Consider the following 15,709-nt stretch of genomic DNA (forward strand, 5'->3'; position numbering starts at 1 on the left):
AGAATTATAATGTCCTTGGAGGAACATATCTTGCATTATACCAGTTCACCTTCCTTTTTTGCAATCTAGCATGCATTTGCTTACCCAAATCCTCATGAATGGAAGTGAGCTACTTATGAAGAACTCAAGGTAAATAGTGAATGGAAAGTTACATTTTGGTGTTAAAAAATAGTGGATGGAAAAACACATGGCACCCAAGGAATGTCCCAAATGGAGCCACTAGGTTCAAGGGAGGATTCTAGAAGGAGGCTCACCTTAGAAGGAGGCCTTGAGTGGCAGACCTCACATGAAGGCAATGAGATAGAGAGGGAGCTCAATGCTAGAATGTATGACACAATGGTATTATCAAAGAAAGCCCTCATTTTTCATTTTTGTAATATTCTAGGCATGATGAATTTGACATTAAAGAGAAAGTCAAAGCACTTCCTTGAATCAATCTATGCCAGTACCTACTACAACTCAAGTAGATCTATTACTTATAGATTTCCTTAGTGATATTAGTAAAACCCAAAACAAAATTGATTTGTTTAATATCAAAAAGACTAGGTTGATTATGTTGGTCAATGAAGTTATGATTGACACAAGAATTGATAATAATAGACATGCTAGGATGGATTTTGAAGAATACTATAAAAAAAGACAAACATGGATGTTTCTATAGAAGATATACTTTAATATTGATTAAAAATATGGTAAAAGTTAATAAAGATAGAATTTTGAAGTTTTAGAGTACTTATCCAATGTAGTACCTCTCTCTCTCTCTCTCTCTCTCTAATTATTTTAGAGTAACAATTTAGAGCATATGTTGAATTGAAATATTTAGGATAAGTACTCTAATTTCTTTTGAAATTTTAAAGTACAATTTTAGGATATTTAATTCTTTTAAATTTCAAATATTTACGAAAGCTTAAAAAAGTTTCAAATATAGAGATATGTTGTAGACTTTACTTTTTTTTATGACATAAAACATTTGATCACGATAGTGAAGTTTCACTCCTTAATAAACTAACATACAAAATTTATACAAAGATGATCCATGTGCTTGATGCACTTTTAAAAGAAGTATTTACCTTTTTAAAGAAAGATGAAGTTAATATAATAGAAAGAAGTTCTTTCTTAAATGTTCTTTTACATACTTATGTGTCTTTCTTTTTCTTTTCTTTTTTGTAAAGGATACGTTAACTATTTTACATCATGGTTAATCGATCACATCATGGTACATTGAAATGCATGCGTCTAGGTCTTTCTCACTCATTCGCTCTACGCGTGTGTGTGTGTGTGTAGAAATATGATACATTTGGGATATACACACACACATACATCCCAAATGCGCAATGTCTCTATCTCTCTATGTGATTAATTAGTCCTCTGTGGGATAGAATGGTTAGCTTATTCATTGTGAGCAAACGGATGCGTCAATTTTATGAGCAAAAACCTATGAGCAGATTTATACGAGCGTATTTTTCAAGAGATATTAAAAATAATATTTCTTTAAGAAACATGGTTTTTACACTTTTACTTTCATTAGAACTAATCCCTTTATCATAAAATTATACAAACTAGTCACTCATTCATTTTTACATAACATAAATCTTCTTATTCATAGACATCCCTTTATAGCCTTATTATTAACTTTAAAAAGTATTAAAAAATAATTCATTTAAGAAACGTCCCTCATAATCTCTCAATATAATAATATTATACATAAATAATTACTTACTAAACACATTTATTTCATATGGCAATATCTTTCAAGTGTTTTTATAGTATTAATAACAAGATATTTATGAACATGTTTCTACAGAAGTTTAAATTACTCTAAATAAGTATTAACTTGGGCTTATATATCACTCTTATAAAATACATGTAATATTTAATACTATATATGCAAGGTTTTTCAAAATATAACCCATAGAGATGCTCAAATGGGATTTTCCGATCAATTTGAGTGACTGAATGACTATATTTAGACATTGGATGTGAAAGTTGTCACTTTTAAAAGTGCTGTCCAAGGGTTTCGCTGGCAAAACTACCTTGATGGCTTGCTTCAATGAGTTTTCTTTAAAGAAACCCTTTCATAACGATAGATTGAGAGAGGTTTTTCAATGTCACCCCCTATTAAGTAAAAAGTTGTAAGCAAGATCATAAGGAAATTTTCATAGAGAAGTCTACTCTACATGTGGGTTTCTTCAAAAGCCATCCCATTATGTTCTCACCATTCCCAAAGATTCACATAAATATTCGTGTATAAAATAGGCATTCCTATAATACTTTTCATATTTCTAAGTGAAACTATATTTCTTCTGATCCATTTTTGTCATATTTTTGCATAATTGGAAGGTTTTTTTTTCCTTCGCTCAGACGCTCAGAAGATTTCGCTCGAAAAATGCTCGTCCCCGTGAGCAAACTTAGTATGTTATATGTACTCTAATTGTAGAATGTGTGTGTGTGTGTACACACACAAGCACAAAAGCAAACATGGCTTATTCATTGTGAGCAAACTTAGTATGCTATATGTACTCTAATTGTAGAATGTGTGTGTGTGCGTGTGTGTGTGTGTGTGTAGCAAACATGTTGTGCTTGTGTGTACACACATACACACACATTCTACAATTAGAGTACATATAGCATACTAAGTATATATATGTATATACACATATATACTCTATATAGGGAATGAACCATACTCAGTTTGTTCACAGCTAGCAGGCTAACCGTTCTAGTGTGTGTGCGTGTGTGTGTGTGTGTGTGTGTAGAGAGAGAGAGAGAGAGCACATATCATGAGAATAACATACGTGTTTTCAGTTCAAAGCAAGCAACACAGCTCGAAGGTTTAAAATATGAAAGGGCCGTGCAACAATGAGCTTTCTTCATGATTTGGACCCTCCTCTACATCAGCCATGGCCATCTGCAAGTATCTCTTGATTTGATCTTTCTCACCTATTTCAATCCTGTTTTGCTGCTCTGTCCATAAACCGATATCTAAGGTCGGGGAAGGTGGGATAGCATATGCCTCCAACATTAATTTGTTCACACTTGCTGCTCGCTCTTTTTCCATGAGGCTCAGAACCTGCAATGATGCGATCTAAATTTAGAGTAATGTAGCCAAAGGGGAGACATGCACACCCCTCTCACACCCACGCACCCGCCCCCCCGCCCTCCCCAAAAAAAAAAAAAACACATGCGTGCGCGCACTCACACACACACCCCCCTCACCTCTCTCTCTCTCTCTCTCTCCTTTAGAAAGAACACGATAAAGAAAGAAGGATATGATCGACTGGGAGTTCTACAAATCCCCACCCCCCTGCAACAACCATGCTCGAATGTACAGGGTTTATGTACTATTATGTTGCCTGTTTAGGCGTGTGCCATGTGGATGTGAGCAAGGCTGCTTGGGGTGGGTGGGTGTGTGTGTGTGTGTGTGTGTGAGAGAGAGAGAGAGAGAGTTAAGACCTTCATCCCATTGAGGTTTATATTGTATGTCAGTAGCACTTGAAATTGTTCATATAGATGACTACATCTGATGAAAAATGGAAGAGTTGCAATGAGGATGGCAACGTAGAGAAAACCTTAGATCCCTTGAAGATATTTCACCCGACGAAATCCATGTTAGTATTGAAAATAGAAACTATAAATCTCATCTCAGGGTCTTTAAAAGAAGACATGACACCCAATTTGCTTTCCACCTGTTACAGGCTGACTAGAAAAACTCTCGTACAGGGGCAACCCAAAGACCCGTACAAGGGATGACCAAATGATTTCGTGTCCAGGGTGACTAGAAGACCTCTTGTTTGGGGGTGCCCATAAGACCCCTGGTACAAGGGATGACCAAATGACCTCTTGTATAGTTTGGACTTGAAGACCCCTGGTACAATGAGAAGTGACTAGATGACCTGCCAATAGAGAGCCAAAGCCACATGACGGGACTCCAGCACACTCAGGTTATCCAAAGTCATTAAGAGACTGAGTGGTGGAATGGATAAGGGAGATAAGGGGAGAACCAATGGAAGTGTGGATGTGTGAATGTAGAGGGGATCAGCATTGAACATGAGAGGAGAAGAGGCTTAAGGTACGAACCTGCCTATGTAAGCATTGTATTGGGAGCTCATGGTGAAGGGGAATGAGATTGCTTGTTGGATTAGCACTCTTGGAGAAATAGTCTTCTATACTCGCATGCAGTAGGAGAGTGTGCTATCCTTTTTGTGTGTGTTCTCGTCTCTCTCCAGATGAAGCCATGAAAATGGAGAGATCTCAGCTTAGCTTTGAACCACCTAGAGCTTCACATTGCATCACCCATGGAATTGGAATTCTACAATGGGAACGACTTGAACCATATTAAAGAAGGATTAAAGGGATCACAGACTAAGGAAACAGTCTTTTGAGACTCAGGTTAAGACAGGTCTCTAGTGCACAAAGTGTAAAGGTTTCAGACAAGGCCATTGGGGAACCACCCAGGTATCCTTTTCATTTTCACGTATTGTGATATACATGAAGAGGGGGGGGGGAGAAGAAAGAAAACTTTGATAAAGAAAGAAGGTATGATTGACAGGGAGGCTCAACAATTTCACTCTCCTTTACCCCAAGCAAAATAATAAAGAAATATCGACAGAAAAAAGGGCATTCCCGTGCATTCGAGCAGTCTTGTTGCAGGGGGGTGGGAGAGAAAGAAGAAAGAAAACATGATAAAGGAAGAAGGATATGATCAAGAGGGAGACTAAATAATTTCACTCTCCTTTCCCCAAAGCATAAAAAAGAAATATAACAGAAAAAAGGGCATTCGCCTGCAAACTTCATAATCACAAAACAGGAGCTAAGGCATCTTAATACAGATAAACAGGAGATTACCTCGCCAATGGAAGGCCTCTTGGTGTCAAGGGGATGAACACAAAGTGCGGCTGTGCAGAGCATCCTCTTCATTGTAGAGGGACAGTAGGATCCCTTCAACTTGGGATCTGCCAATGCCTCTAAGCAGCTACTACTCTCACATATCAGATGCCTTGCCTGAACTTTTTTGTAAAAGAGACAATGTGTCAATATACAGGATCATAAGATGATTGTCCAAGCTCTGCAGACAAAGGCGCAATAAAAATTGAGACTGAGCAGTCCTCTGTTATCGAACATCAAGCCTAGAATTCTCTCTAGTTTTCGGAATCAGAAAAGCAAACATCAAAGCCAAGTCCAGTTCTACAAATGAAAGAGCCCAGAAAATTCAGTTGGTAGTTTCATAGCAATCATGTCCTTGCCTATCCAATCTCAAGCCCTCCCGAGTCCCTACTGCATATCGTTCAGAATCACAAATTGAGAAGCTTTACGCATGCAACTTATTTTTCTTCAATAGGAATATTATATACATAGTTTTTTGGAGCACTTTATAGTGGCGAAAAAATCGATTAGTCCTTACCCGTGCAATCTCATGCCTTGCGTTGCTATTTTTATTCGGAATCAGGAAAGCACGCCTCAAACGACAAGATGAAAGATACTTTACCCATGAGACAAGATTTTCCTCTCCACTAGGTGCGTCTTGCTCGATTGGCCGTCTTCCTGTCATGAGCTCCAGCAGCACTACTCCAAACGAATATACATCCATCTTGGCTGAGACCTTGCCGAACTGAAAGTACTCAGGAGCAAGATACCTGTCATTAACTGCAATTAATTTTACAAATGATGATCGTTATCGCAAAACAGATGCTCAGTAACTGAAACTGTATCTTGCATACCCGAATGTGCCTGTGATATCCTTGCCGATTATGAACGAATCCGGAGCCCTTAATGCTAGTCCGAAATCGGATAACTGCAGGACCGGAAAGCTCTCAGTAAACATAGGTCCGTATAAGCATCTCAAGAGTGGCAGTAGAGGTTAAAGAAGGTGTAGGATAGGACTTGCCTTACCTTCGGGTTATTGCCGGTGGAGAGCAGAATGTTGGAAGCTTTAATATCTCTATGAATGATGGGGCGTTCGCAGCCTGAGTGCAGGTACTCCAAGGCTTTTGCAAGTCCAATGGCCACCTTGCAACGCGCTCGCCAAGAAAGTGCACGATTGCCTTCATCTGAGAAAAAATTATCTCCGAAAATGAGCTGATCTGCACTTCTGGCAAGGGACCCTTCTGAAGCCTTGGAAAAAACCGTGAAACGATAAGCGGCCATTTCATACCGTGAAGCCATCCGTCCAAACTTCCCCGCCGCACATATCTGTAAACAAGAAAAAGATGGCCGTCCTCGATGCAGTAGCCAAGCAGGGGAAGTATATACCGATTCCTAATGTGCCGCATTGTCTGCATTTCCGTAATGAAGCCTATTTCAGCGTCCTTGACTCCGCAGCTGAGAGCCTTTACAGCTATTGTCAAACCAGTGGCAACTCTCCCTCGGTAAACGCTGCCCGAAGAACCCTGACCTAGCATGTTGTCTGCGATGCGTTGCGGACTATAGTTAGAAGAGTTCATGTTTTTCTGGGGACCCGATCGGACAAAACAGAATGAAATCGTAAAAACCAGAACAATGTCGTTCGAACTAGAACTAAACAAGCGTGCCATTACTTCTAGTTCGGATCGCAATTTCAGAGTGAGCTTATCGAGTCTGAATTCGAAATGCAGCAAGCTGTCCGGAGAGTTAGCAGTTCTTTGCTGATACCACGCAGCACAAGGAGAGGGGAGAATCAGCAATTCCTCGCTTCAAAGGCAGCATAAGGACAGATGATAGACGGATTAGAAGGAATTTCAGGACTCACTTTCAGAAAAATTCGAGGTAGCCGTTTTGAGCTCGTACAGCGTGAATCTTCGATATGCACTAAGGAGCGCACGTCCAAGACGGATGCCTTGTATGGTAGCCTCACCTATGTCAGCGTGCTGCTGCGCAGAGGACCGATTCTCGTCGTGGAAGGAGTCGTGGTGGATGCCTGCCTCGAGGAGCAAGGCATGAGAGCAAGAAGCCGGTGCGGGGAGAAGGCCGCTGCAATGCGGATCCGGACAACGCACGGTACCGACGATTTGGGCGAGGGCAATGCCAGAGGCGAGGCGATTGTGCAGGGAGAGGCATTTCCGTTTGGAGGCTCGCAGCAGGGCGAAGAAAGGGCTGGTGCACAGGCTCTTCAACGCAGAGAAGACGCCATTGCTGCGAGCTAAGATCTTGGAAGAAGGAAGGCATGATCTAAATTGATCGGGAACCAGCTTTGCGTCCTCTTGATCATCATCCTCCTGCTCATCATCTTCATGCTCCTCATCCTCCTCCTCTTCCCCGGCTACCGCCTCCTCTTCCTCCTCGTTTTTCTTGCACAGGCTCTTCAACGCAGAGAAGACGCCATTGCTGCGCGCTAAGATCTTGGACGAAGGAAGGCGCGATCTATATTGATCTGAAACCAGCTTCGCGTCCTCTTGATCATCATCTTCCTGCTCCTCGTTGTCCTCCTCCTCCTCCTCGGCTACCGCCTCCTCGTCCTCCTCGTTTTTCTTGCATGTTTGTTGAGCTGCTGCTATTCTGCGGGACCGAGACGATGGCCACATGATGTTGGGTGGAGTTGCATGGGTGCAGAGCAACGATCAAGGCAATGCAGAAGGGAAGGGTGAAGCAGGCGAGAAGGAGGTCAGCAGAGCGCCATAGCCAAGGAGGAAGGAAACCAAAACTGTTGTGTGCGTGAAGCTGAATTCATAGACAAGGACGGAAGGTTGGCTATGGCGGAATGAATGTAACACAGAAAAAGAAACAAGATGAATTGAATTCAATTGGCCTTCCCCTGTTTAATGTGCCAAGAAGCTAAAGTTCTTAGTGTCTTTTAAACTAGTTAATGGTCATATCTTGCGTTCATCCATAGATTGTTGTTGGATCTTGTATTTGTTGTTTTTTGGTCGTTTGCTCCATGTTTCTGTCAAGGCCGTGCAATGTATTTTGTAATGCGTTAGTCAGCGTGCTTGTTTTTGCTTTTGGCAACTTATACAAATTCAATACAAGCAAAGGATCGTTGCAGTTAGCATGCTATGATTCTACAGTATATATCTAATTTGTATGTTTCAAAGGCTCTTGTGTTCTTGCCATTCGTGGAGACGTGCATTTGTATTGAAGCCCATTGGGCACTCTTTTTTAGGCGTTCCATCTCTGCTTCTAAAGTCTTGTCCACCTTTATGTGCTTTGCTTCAATTTTCTTGTGTATGTATAGATTTGAAAGGTCTCGCGCCCTGGAAAGTGCTGTGTATACTAGACCATGTGTAGAATTCTATATGTGTGGGGTCTAATGCCAGATTGTCCATTGAAAGTCCTTGTGATTGGTGTACTGTCCTGGCAGCGTTGGTTGTATCGAGAATTGCTTTCGATAAATTGTGTTGAGGTGGTTTTGGCCGACTTGGAACTCCATGATTATTTGTAGCAAAGGTGTCCATGCTTGCGGTGTGTCATTTTTGTAGAGATGCATGTTGTGAGAGAGAGCGTGGCTACCTATCCTTGGGTCGAGGAATTGAATCCAGACAATGGGTAGACCTTCCTACGGTCTGTGAGTCCCTGAATATACCATCTGTTCCATTTACAATTCCGTCTTCTATGTCGTGGTTCCAAGCACAAATCTCTATGAGCATACTAGGCTTCAGGTTGAGCTCTATGTGGAGACCTCCTATGGACTGTGGGTTGTTTGGTATGGCTATTGTTTTACTGCATGTCTTGTGTCTCACACCCTTCGCTCTCAATGTATGCGGTTCTGATGTCAAGATGTTGAAAACATCGTTGTTATGCATATCTTTTGTTGCGTTCATGTAGAAGAGGTGTGATATCATTGCTTTGTCCTACGGGAAGCGCAGGAAGGTTGTGTTTAAGTAGAGGTCCTTGTTTGTTTGCTTCCCTACACGTATTCTATTGAGAGTTGTTAAGTACTGTTCATCTCTTTGATGCATTGGTTGGTGCAACTCATAGTAGAGCACGTTCTCTCTCCAAACAGATGGTCTAATAGCTATGGTGCATGATTTGTCTGAGAAAATCCATGTAATCCTTTGTAGGGCTTGCTTGGAAGAGGTCTCCACATAAAAGAACATCCACCCCTCCGAATGGCTCTGCATAGTTGTGTTTTATTTCACACATTCTCATATCTGTGGCTATGAAAGTGTGTTGCTCAATAAGTGAGACCTCATCAAACACTAGCAACTCCACATTCTTGTAAAGGGAAGAAAGAGTTTACAGTGTCTCTTCGGAAAGGCATGTGTACTCTGATGTCATGAACGGTAGATGTAAATGCGGAGTATATAGTGGTACCTCCTATGTTGTATGCTGCTTTGCCCATGTATGCTAGCAATAGCACTCTAGGTGGATGAATGTCGATGTTGTCATGGTGGCTAGAGTATCATACTAGTGCTTGAACTATTAGCAAAAGCACGAACGTTTTACCTGTTCCTGCATTGCTACACAAGAATAAGTGAAAGCGAAATGTTGGGTCCAAGCATTTCTTTAGCGAAATGTCTTTTAAGATGATTCGTTGGTCGCTGTTAAGTTTTCTTACCTCACGATGGTATATTTTATTTGGCATGATATCGTATGTGAGTTTCACATATTGTTAGCTCTGTTGTCTTCGTTGTGAAATGTCTAAGTCGTTTCCAAGATCAAATGTGTAGACCTCATTGTCATGCTTGTGATCGCTTGTGTTGGAGCACTACGAGCTGTGTCCCTAATCTCCAGACCTACATCCATGCAAGATTTCGTCTCCAAATGATTTGGTATGTGCCACGGGGAAGGTATAATGCATACATTTTTTCATGCACTTCCTACTAGTGACTATGTATGAAAAATGGCACACGTACTAACCAAATACGCAAGTGGACTTATTTGTTATGGATGAAACTTTACACAGCTCTTAGGCTATCCTAGACCTACATCCATGCAAGATGTAGTCTTAAACTAATTTGGTATGTGCCACCTGGAAGGTATAATGCGTACATTTTTACAATCCCTACTAGTGACTACGTATGAAAAATGGCGCACGTACTAACCAAATATGCATGTGGACTTATCTCTTGGGGATGAGACTTTGCACGGCTCTTAGGCTACCCTAGACCTACATCCATGAAAGATTTAGTCTCCAACTGATTTTGTATGTGCCATGTGGAAGGTATAATGTAGATATTTATGCAATCCCTACTAGTGACTACGTATGAAAAATGGTGCACGTACTAACCAAATACGCATGTGGACTTATCTGTAGGGGATGAAACTTTGCACGGCTCTTAGGCTACCCTAGACCTACATCCATACATGGTCTCCAAATGACTTGGTATGTGCCAGGTGGAATGTATAATGCGTACATTTTTCCATGCACTCCCTACTAGTGACTACGTATGAAAAATGGTACACGTACTAACCCAATATGCATCTGGACTTATCTGTTGGGAATGAAACTTTGCACGGCTCTTAGGCTACCCTAGACCTATATCCATGCAAGATTTGGTCTCCAACTTATTTGGTATGTGCCACGTGGAATGTGTAAGGCGTACATTTTTAGAATCCCTACTAGTGACCATATGAAAAATGGCACACGTACTAAGCAAATACGGATGTGGAATTATCTGTTGGGGATGATACTTTGCACGCTAGCCTAGATCTAGATCCATGCAAGATTTGGGCTCCAAATGATTTGGTATGTGCTAGGTGGAAGGTATAATGCATACATTTTTGCATGCACTCCCTACTAGTGACTACCTATGAAAAACAGCGCAGGTACTAACCAAATACGCATGTGGACTTATTTGTTGGGGATGAAACTTTGGATAGCTCTAAGGCTACCCTAGACCTATATCCATGCAAGATTTGGTCTTCAACAGATTTGGTATGTGCCGCATGGAAGGTATAATGTGTACACTGTTACAATCCCTACTAGTCACTACGTAGGTACTAACCAAATAAGCATGTGGACTTATCTATTGGGGATGAAACTTTGCACGACTATTATGCTACCCTCGACCTACATCCTTGCAAGATTATGTCTCCAATTGATTTGGTATGTGCCACACGGAAGGTATAATGCATACATTTTTAGAATCCCTACTAGTGACTTTATATGAAAAATGGTGCACGTACTAACCAAATACACATGTGGACTTATTTGTTGGGGATAAAATTTTGCACGACTCTTAGGATACCATACAATCAAACTTTGCACGGCTCATAGTCTACTATAGACTAAGATTTGGTCTCCAAATGATTTGGAATATGCCACATGGAAGGTATAATGCGTACATTTTTGCATGTACTCCTTGCTAGTGACTATGTATGAAAAATGGCACAACTAACCAAATACGCATATGGACTTACTCCAATTGATTTGCTATGTGCCACGTGGAAGGTATAATGCATATATTTTTACAATCCCTACTATGACTACGTATGAAAAATGGTGCGCATACTAACCAAATACGCATGTGGACTTATCTGTTGGGGATGAAACTTTGCATGGCTCTTAGGCTACCCTAGACCTACATCCATGCAAGATTTGGTCTCCAACTGATTTGGTATGTGCCACTTGGAAGGTATAATGCATACATTTTTATAATCCCTACTAGTGACTACGTATGAGAAATTGTGCACGTACTAATCAAAGACGCATGTGGACTTGTCTATTGTTGATGAAACTTTGGACAGCTCTTAGGCTACCCTAGTCCTACATCTATGCAAGATTTGGTCTCCAACTGATATGGTATGTGCCATGTGGAAGGTATAATGCGTATCTTTTAACAATTCCTACTAGTGACCACATATGAAAAATGGCACACGTACTAACCAAATACGCATGTGGAATTATTAGTTGGGGAAGCAACTTTGCACGGGTCCTAGGCTACCCCAATCCTACATCCATGCAATATTTGGTCTCCAATTGATTTGGTATGTGCCACGTGGACCGTATAATGCATACATTTTTACAATCCCTACTAGTGACTATGAATGAAAAATGGTGCACGTACTAACCAAATACGCATTTGGACTTATGTGTTGAGGATGTAACTTTGCACAGCTCTTAGGCTACCCTAGACATACATCCATGCAAGATTTGGTCTCCAAATAATATGGTATGTGCCACGTGGAAGGTATAATGCGTACATTTTTGCATGCACTCCCTACTAGTGACTACGTATGAAAAATGGTGCACGTACTGACCAAATATGCTTGTGGACTTATTTGTTGGGAAAGAAACTTTGCATGGCTCTTAGGCTACCCTAGACTTACATCCATGCAAAATTTGGTCTCTAACTGATTTGGTATATGCCATGTGGAAGATGCCATGTGGAAGGTATAGTGCGTACATTTTTACAATCCCTACTAGTAACTACATATAAAAAATGGCGCACGTACTAACCAAATATGCATGTGGACTTATCTATTGGGGATGAAACTTTGCATAGCTCTTAGGCTACCCTAGACCTACATCCATGCAAGATTTGGTCTCCCAATGATTTGGTATGTGCCATATGGAAGGTATAATGCGTACATTTCTGCATGCACTCCCTACTCGTGACAACGTATGAGAAATGGTGCACGTAGTAACCAAATATCCTTTTGGACTTATCTGTTGGGGATGAAACTTTGCACGGCTCCTAGGCTACCCTATACCTACATCCATGCAACATTTGGTCTCCAAATGATTTGGTATGTGCCACGTGGAAGGTATAATGCATACATTTTTACATGCACCCACTACTAGTGATGACTACATATAAAAAATGGTGCACGTACTAAACAAATAAGCATGTGGACTTATCTATTGGGGATGAAACTTTGCACATCTATTAGGCTACCCTAGACCTACATCCATACAAGATTTGGTCTCCAACTGATTTGGTATGTGCCACGTGGAAGGTATAATGCATACAATTTTAAAATCCCTACTAGTGACTACGTATAAAAAAATGGCGCATGTACTAACCAAATACGCATGTGGACTTATCTGTTGGGGATGAAACTTTGCTCTTAGGCTACCCTAGACCTACATCCATGCAACATTTGGTCTCCAAATGATTTGGTATGTGCTAGGTGGAAGGTATAATGCGTACATTTTTGCATGCACTCCCTACTGGTGACTACGTATGAAAAATGGCTTACATGCTAACCAAATACGCATGTGGACTTATTTGTTGGGGATAAAACTTTGCACAGCTCTTAGGCTGCACTAGACCTACATCCATGCAAGATTTGGTCTCCAACTCATGTGGTATATGCCATGTGGAAGGTATAATGCATCCATTTTTAAAATCCCTACTAGTGACTACGTATGAAAAATGGCGGACGTAACCAAATATGCATGTGGACTTATCTATTGGGGATGAAACTTTGCACAGCTCTTAAGCTACCTAGACCTACATCCATGCAAGATTTGGTCTCTAACTGATTTGGTATGTGCCACGTGAAAGGTATCATGCATAAATTTTTACAATCCATACTAGTGACTACGTATGAGAAATGGCGCATGTACTAATCAAAGCCGCATGTGGACTTATCTGTTGTTGATGAAATTTTGCACGGCTCTTATGCTACCATAGACCTACATCTATGCAAGATTTGGTCTCCAATTGATTTGGTATATGCCACATGGAAGTTATAATGCATACATTTTAACAATCTCTACTAGTAACTACGTATGAAAAATGGAGCACGTACTAACCAAAAACGCATGTGGACTTATCTATTGGGGATGAAACTTTGCACGGATCTTAGGCTACCCAGACCTACATCCATGCAAGATTTGGTCTTCAAATGATTTGGTATGTGCCAGGTGGAAGGTATAATGCATACATTTTTGCATGCACTCCCATATGAAAAATGGCTTACGTACTAACCAAATACGCATGTGGACTTATCTGTTGGGGATAAAACTTTCCACGGCTCTTAGGCTACCCTAGACCTACATCCATACAAGATTTGCTGTCCAACTCATTTGGTATGTGCCATGTGGAAGGTATAATGTGTACATTTTTACATAAAGACGCATGTGGACTTATCTAATGTTGATGAAACTTTTCACAGCTCGTAGGCTACCCTAAACAAACATCTATGCAGGATTTGGTCTCCAATTGATTTGGTATGTGCTACGTGTAAGGTATAATGCATACATTTTAACAATCCCTACTAGTGACTATGTATGAAAAATGGCACACATACTAACCAAATATGCATGTGGACTTATTTGTTGGGGATGAAACTTTCCACGGCTCTTAGGCTACCCTAGACCTACATCCATGGAAGATTTTGTCTCCAAATGATTTGGTATGTGCCACGTGCAAGCTATAATGTGTACATTTTTACAATCCCTACTAGTGACTATGTATGAAAAATGGTGCACGTACTAACCAAATATGCATGTGGACTTATCTGTTGGGAATGAAACTTAGCACGGCTCTTAGGCTACCCTAGACCTACAGCCATGCAAGATGTGGTCTCCAACTGATTTGGTAAGTGCCACGTGGAAGGTATAATGCATACATTTTTGCATGCACTCACTACTAGTAATGACTACGTATTAAAAATGGTGCACATAGTAACCAAATAAGCATGTGGACTTATCTGTAGGGGATGAAACTTTGCACCACTATTAGGCTACCCTAGACCTAGATCCATGCAAGATCGCATCTTCAACTGATTTGGTATGTGCCACGTGAAAGGTATAATCTGTACATTTTTACAATCCCTACTAGTGACTACCTATGAAAAATGGCGCAGGTACTAACCAAATACGCATGTGGAATTATCTATTGGGGATGAAACTTTGCACAGCTCTTAGGCTACCCTCAACCTACATCCATGGAAGATTTAGTCTCCAAGTGATTTGGTATGTGCCACGTGGAAGGTATAATGCCCACATTTTTGCATGCACTCCCTACTAGTGACTACGTATGAAAAATGGTGCACGTACTAACCAAATATGCATGTGGACTTATCTCTTGGGGATGAAACTTTGCCCAAATCTTAAGCTACCCTGACCTACATCAATGCAAGATTTGATCTCCAACTAATTTGGTATGTGCCATGTGGAAGGTATAATGCGTACATTTAAATGTGGACAGCTCTAAGGCTACCCTAGACCTACATCCATGCAAGATTTGGTCTCCAATAGATTTGGTATGTGCCACATGGAAGGTATAATGCGTACATTGTTACAATCTCTACTAGTCACTATGTATTAAAAATGGCACACGTACTAACCAAATAAGCATGTGGACTTATCTGTTGGGGATGAGACTTTGCATGGCTATTAAGCTCCCTAGACCTACATCCTTGCAAGATCTAGTCTCCAATTGATTTGGTATGTGCCACATGGAAGGTATAATGCATACATTTTTATAATCCCTACTAGTGACTACGTATGAAAAATGGCACACGTGCTAACCAAATACACATGAGGACTTATCTGTTGGGGATCAAACTCTGCACAGCTCTTAGGCTACCATAGACCTACATCCATGCAAGATTGGGTCTCAAAATGATTTGGTATGTGCCATGCGGAAGGTATAATGCATACATTTTTGCATGCACTTCTTCCTAGTGACTATGTATGAAAAACGGCACACGTAGTAACCAAATATGCATGTGGACTTATCTGTTGAGGATAAAATTTTGCACAGCTCTTAGGCTACAAGAGACCTACATCCACACAAGATTTGGTCTTCCAATGATTTGGTATGTGCCACGTGGAAGGTATAATGCGTACATTTTTGCATGCATTTCCTACTAGTGACTACGTATGAAAAATGGCGCACGT

General features: G+C 40.8%; 1 protein-coding gene across 1 annotated transcript; it reads right to left on the bottom strand.

Annotated features, from left to right (window-relative positions):
- Window positions 1-2,833: 2,833 nt before the first annotated feature.
- LOC147893850 (putative serine/threonine-protein kinase PBL26) lies at window positions 2,834-7,657 on the bottom strand. Its single transcript, XM_087386376.1, has 7 exons — window positions 6,725-7,657; window positions 6,152-6,403; window positions 5,890-6,047; window positions 5,718-5,791; window positions 5,486-5,633; window positions 4,846-5,001; window positions 2,834-3,070 (listed from the first exon to the last, which is right to left on the bottom strand). The coding sequence occupies exons 1-7, from the start codon at window positions 7,494-7,496 to the stop codon at window positions 2,834-2,836; spliced, it is 1,797 nt and encodes a 598-aa protein (XP_087242502.1). The 5' UTR covers window positions 7,497-7,657.
- Between the last annotated feature and the right edge of the window lie 8,052 nt (window positions 7,658-15,709).

This window comes from Dipteris shenzhenensis, chromosome 15, assembly GCF_047967505.1.
Source record: "Dipteris shenzhenensis isolate YYH24624 ecotype China chromosome 15, Dip_SZ_1.0, whole genome shotgun sequence".
NCBI classification, from domain to species: Eukaryota; Viridiplantae; Streptophyta; class Polypodiopsida; order Gleicheniales; family Dipteridaceae; genus Dipteris; species Dipteris shenzhenensis.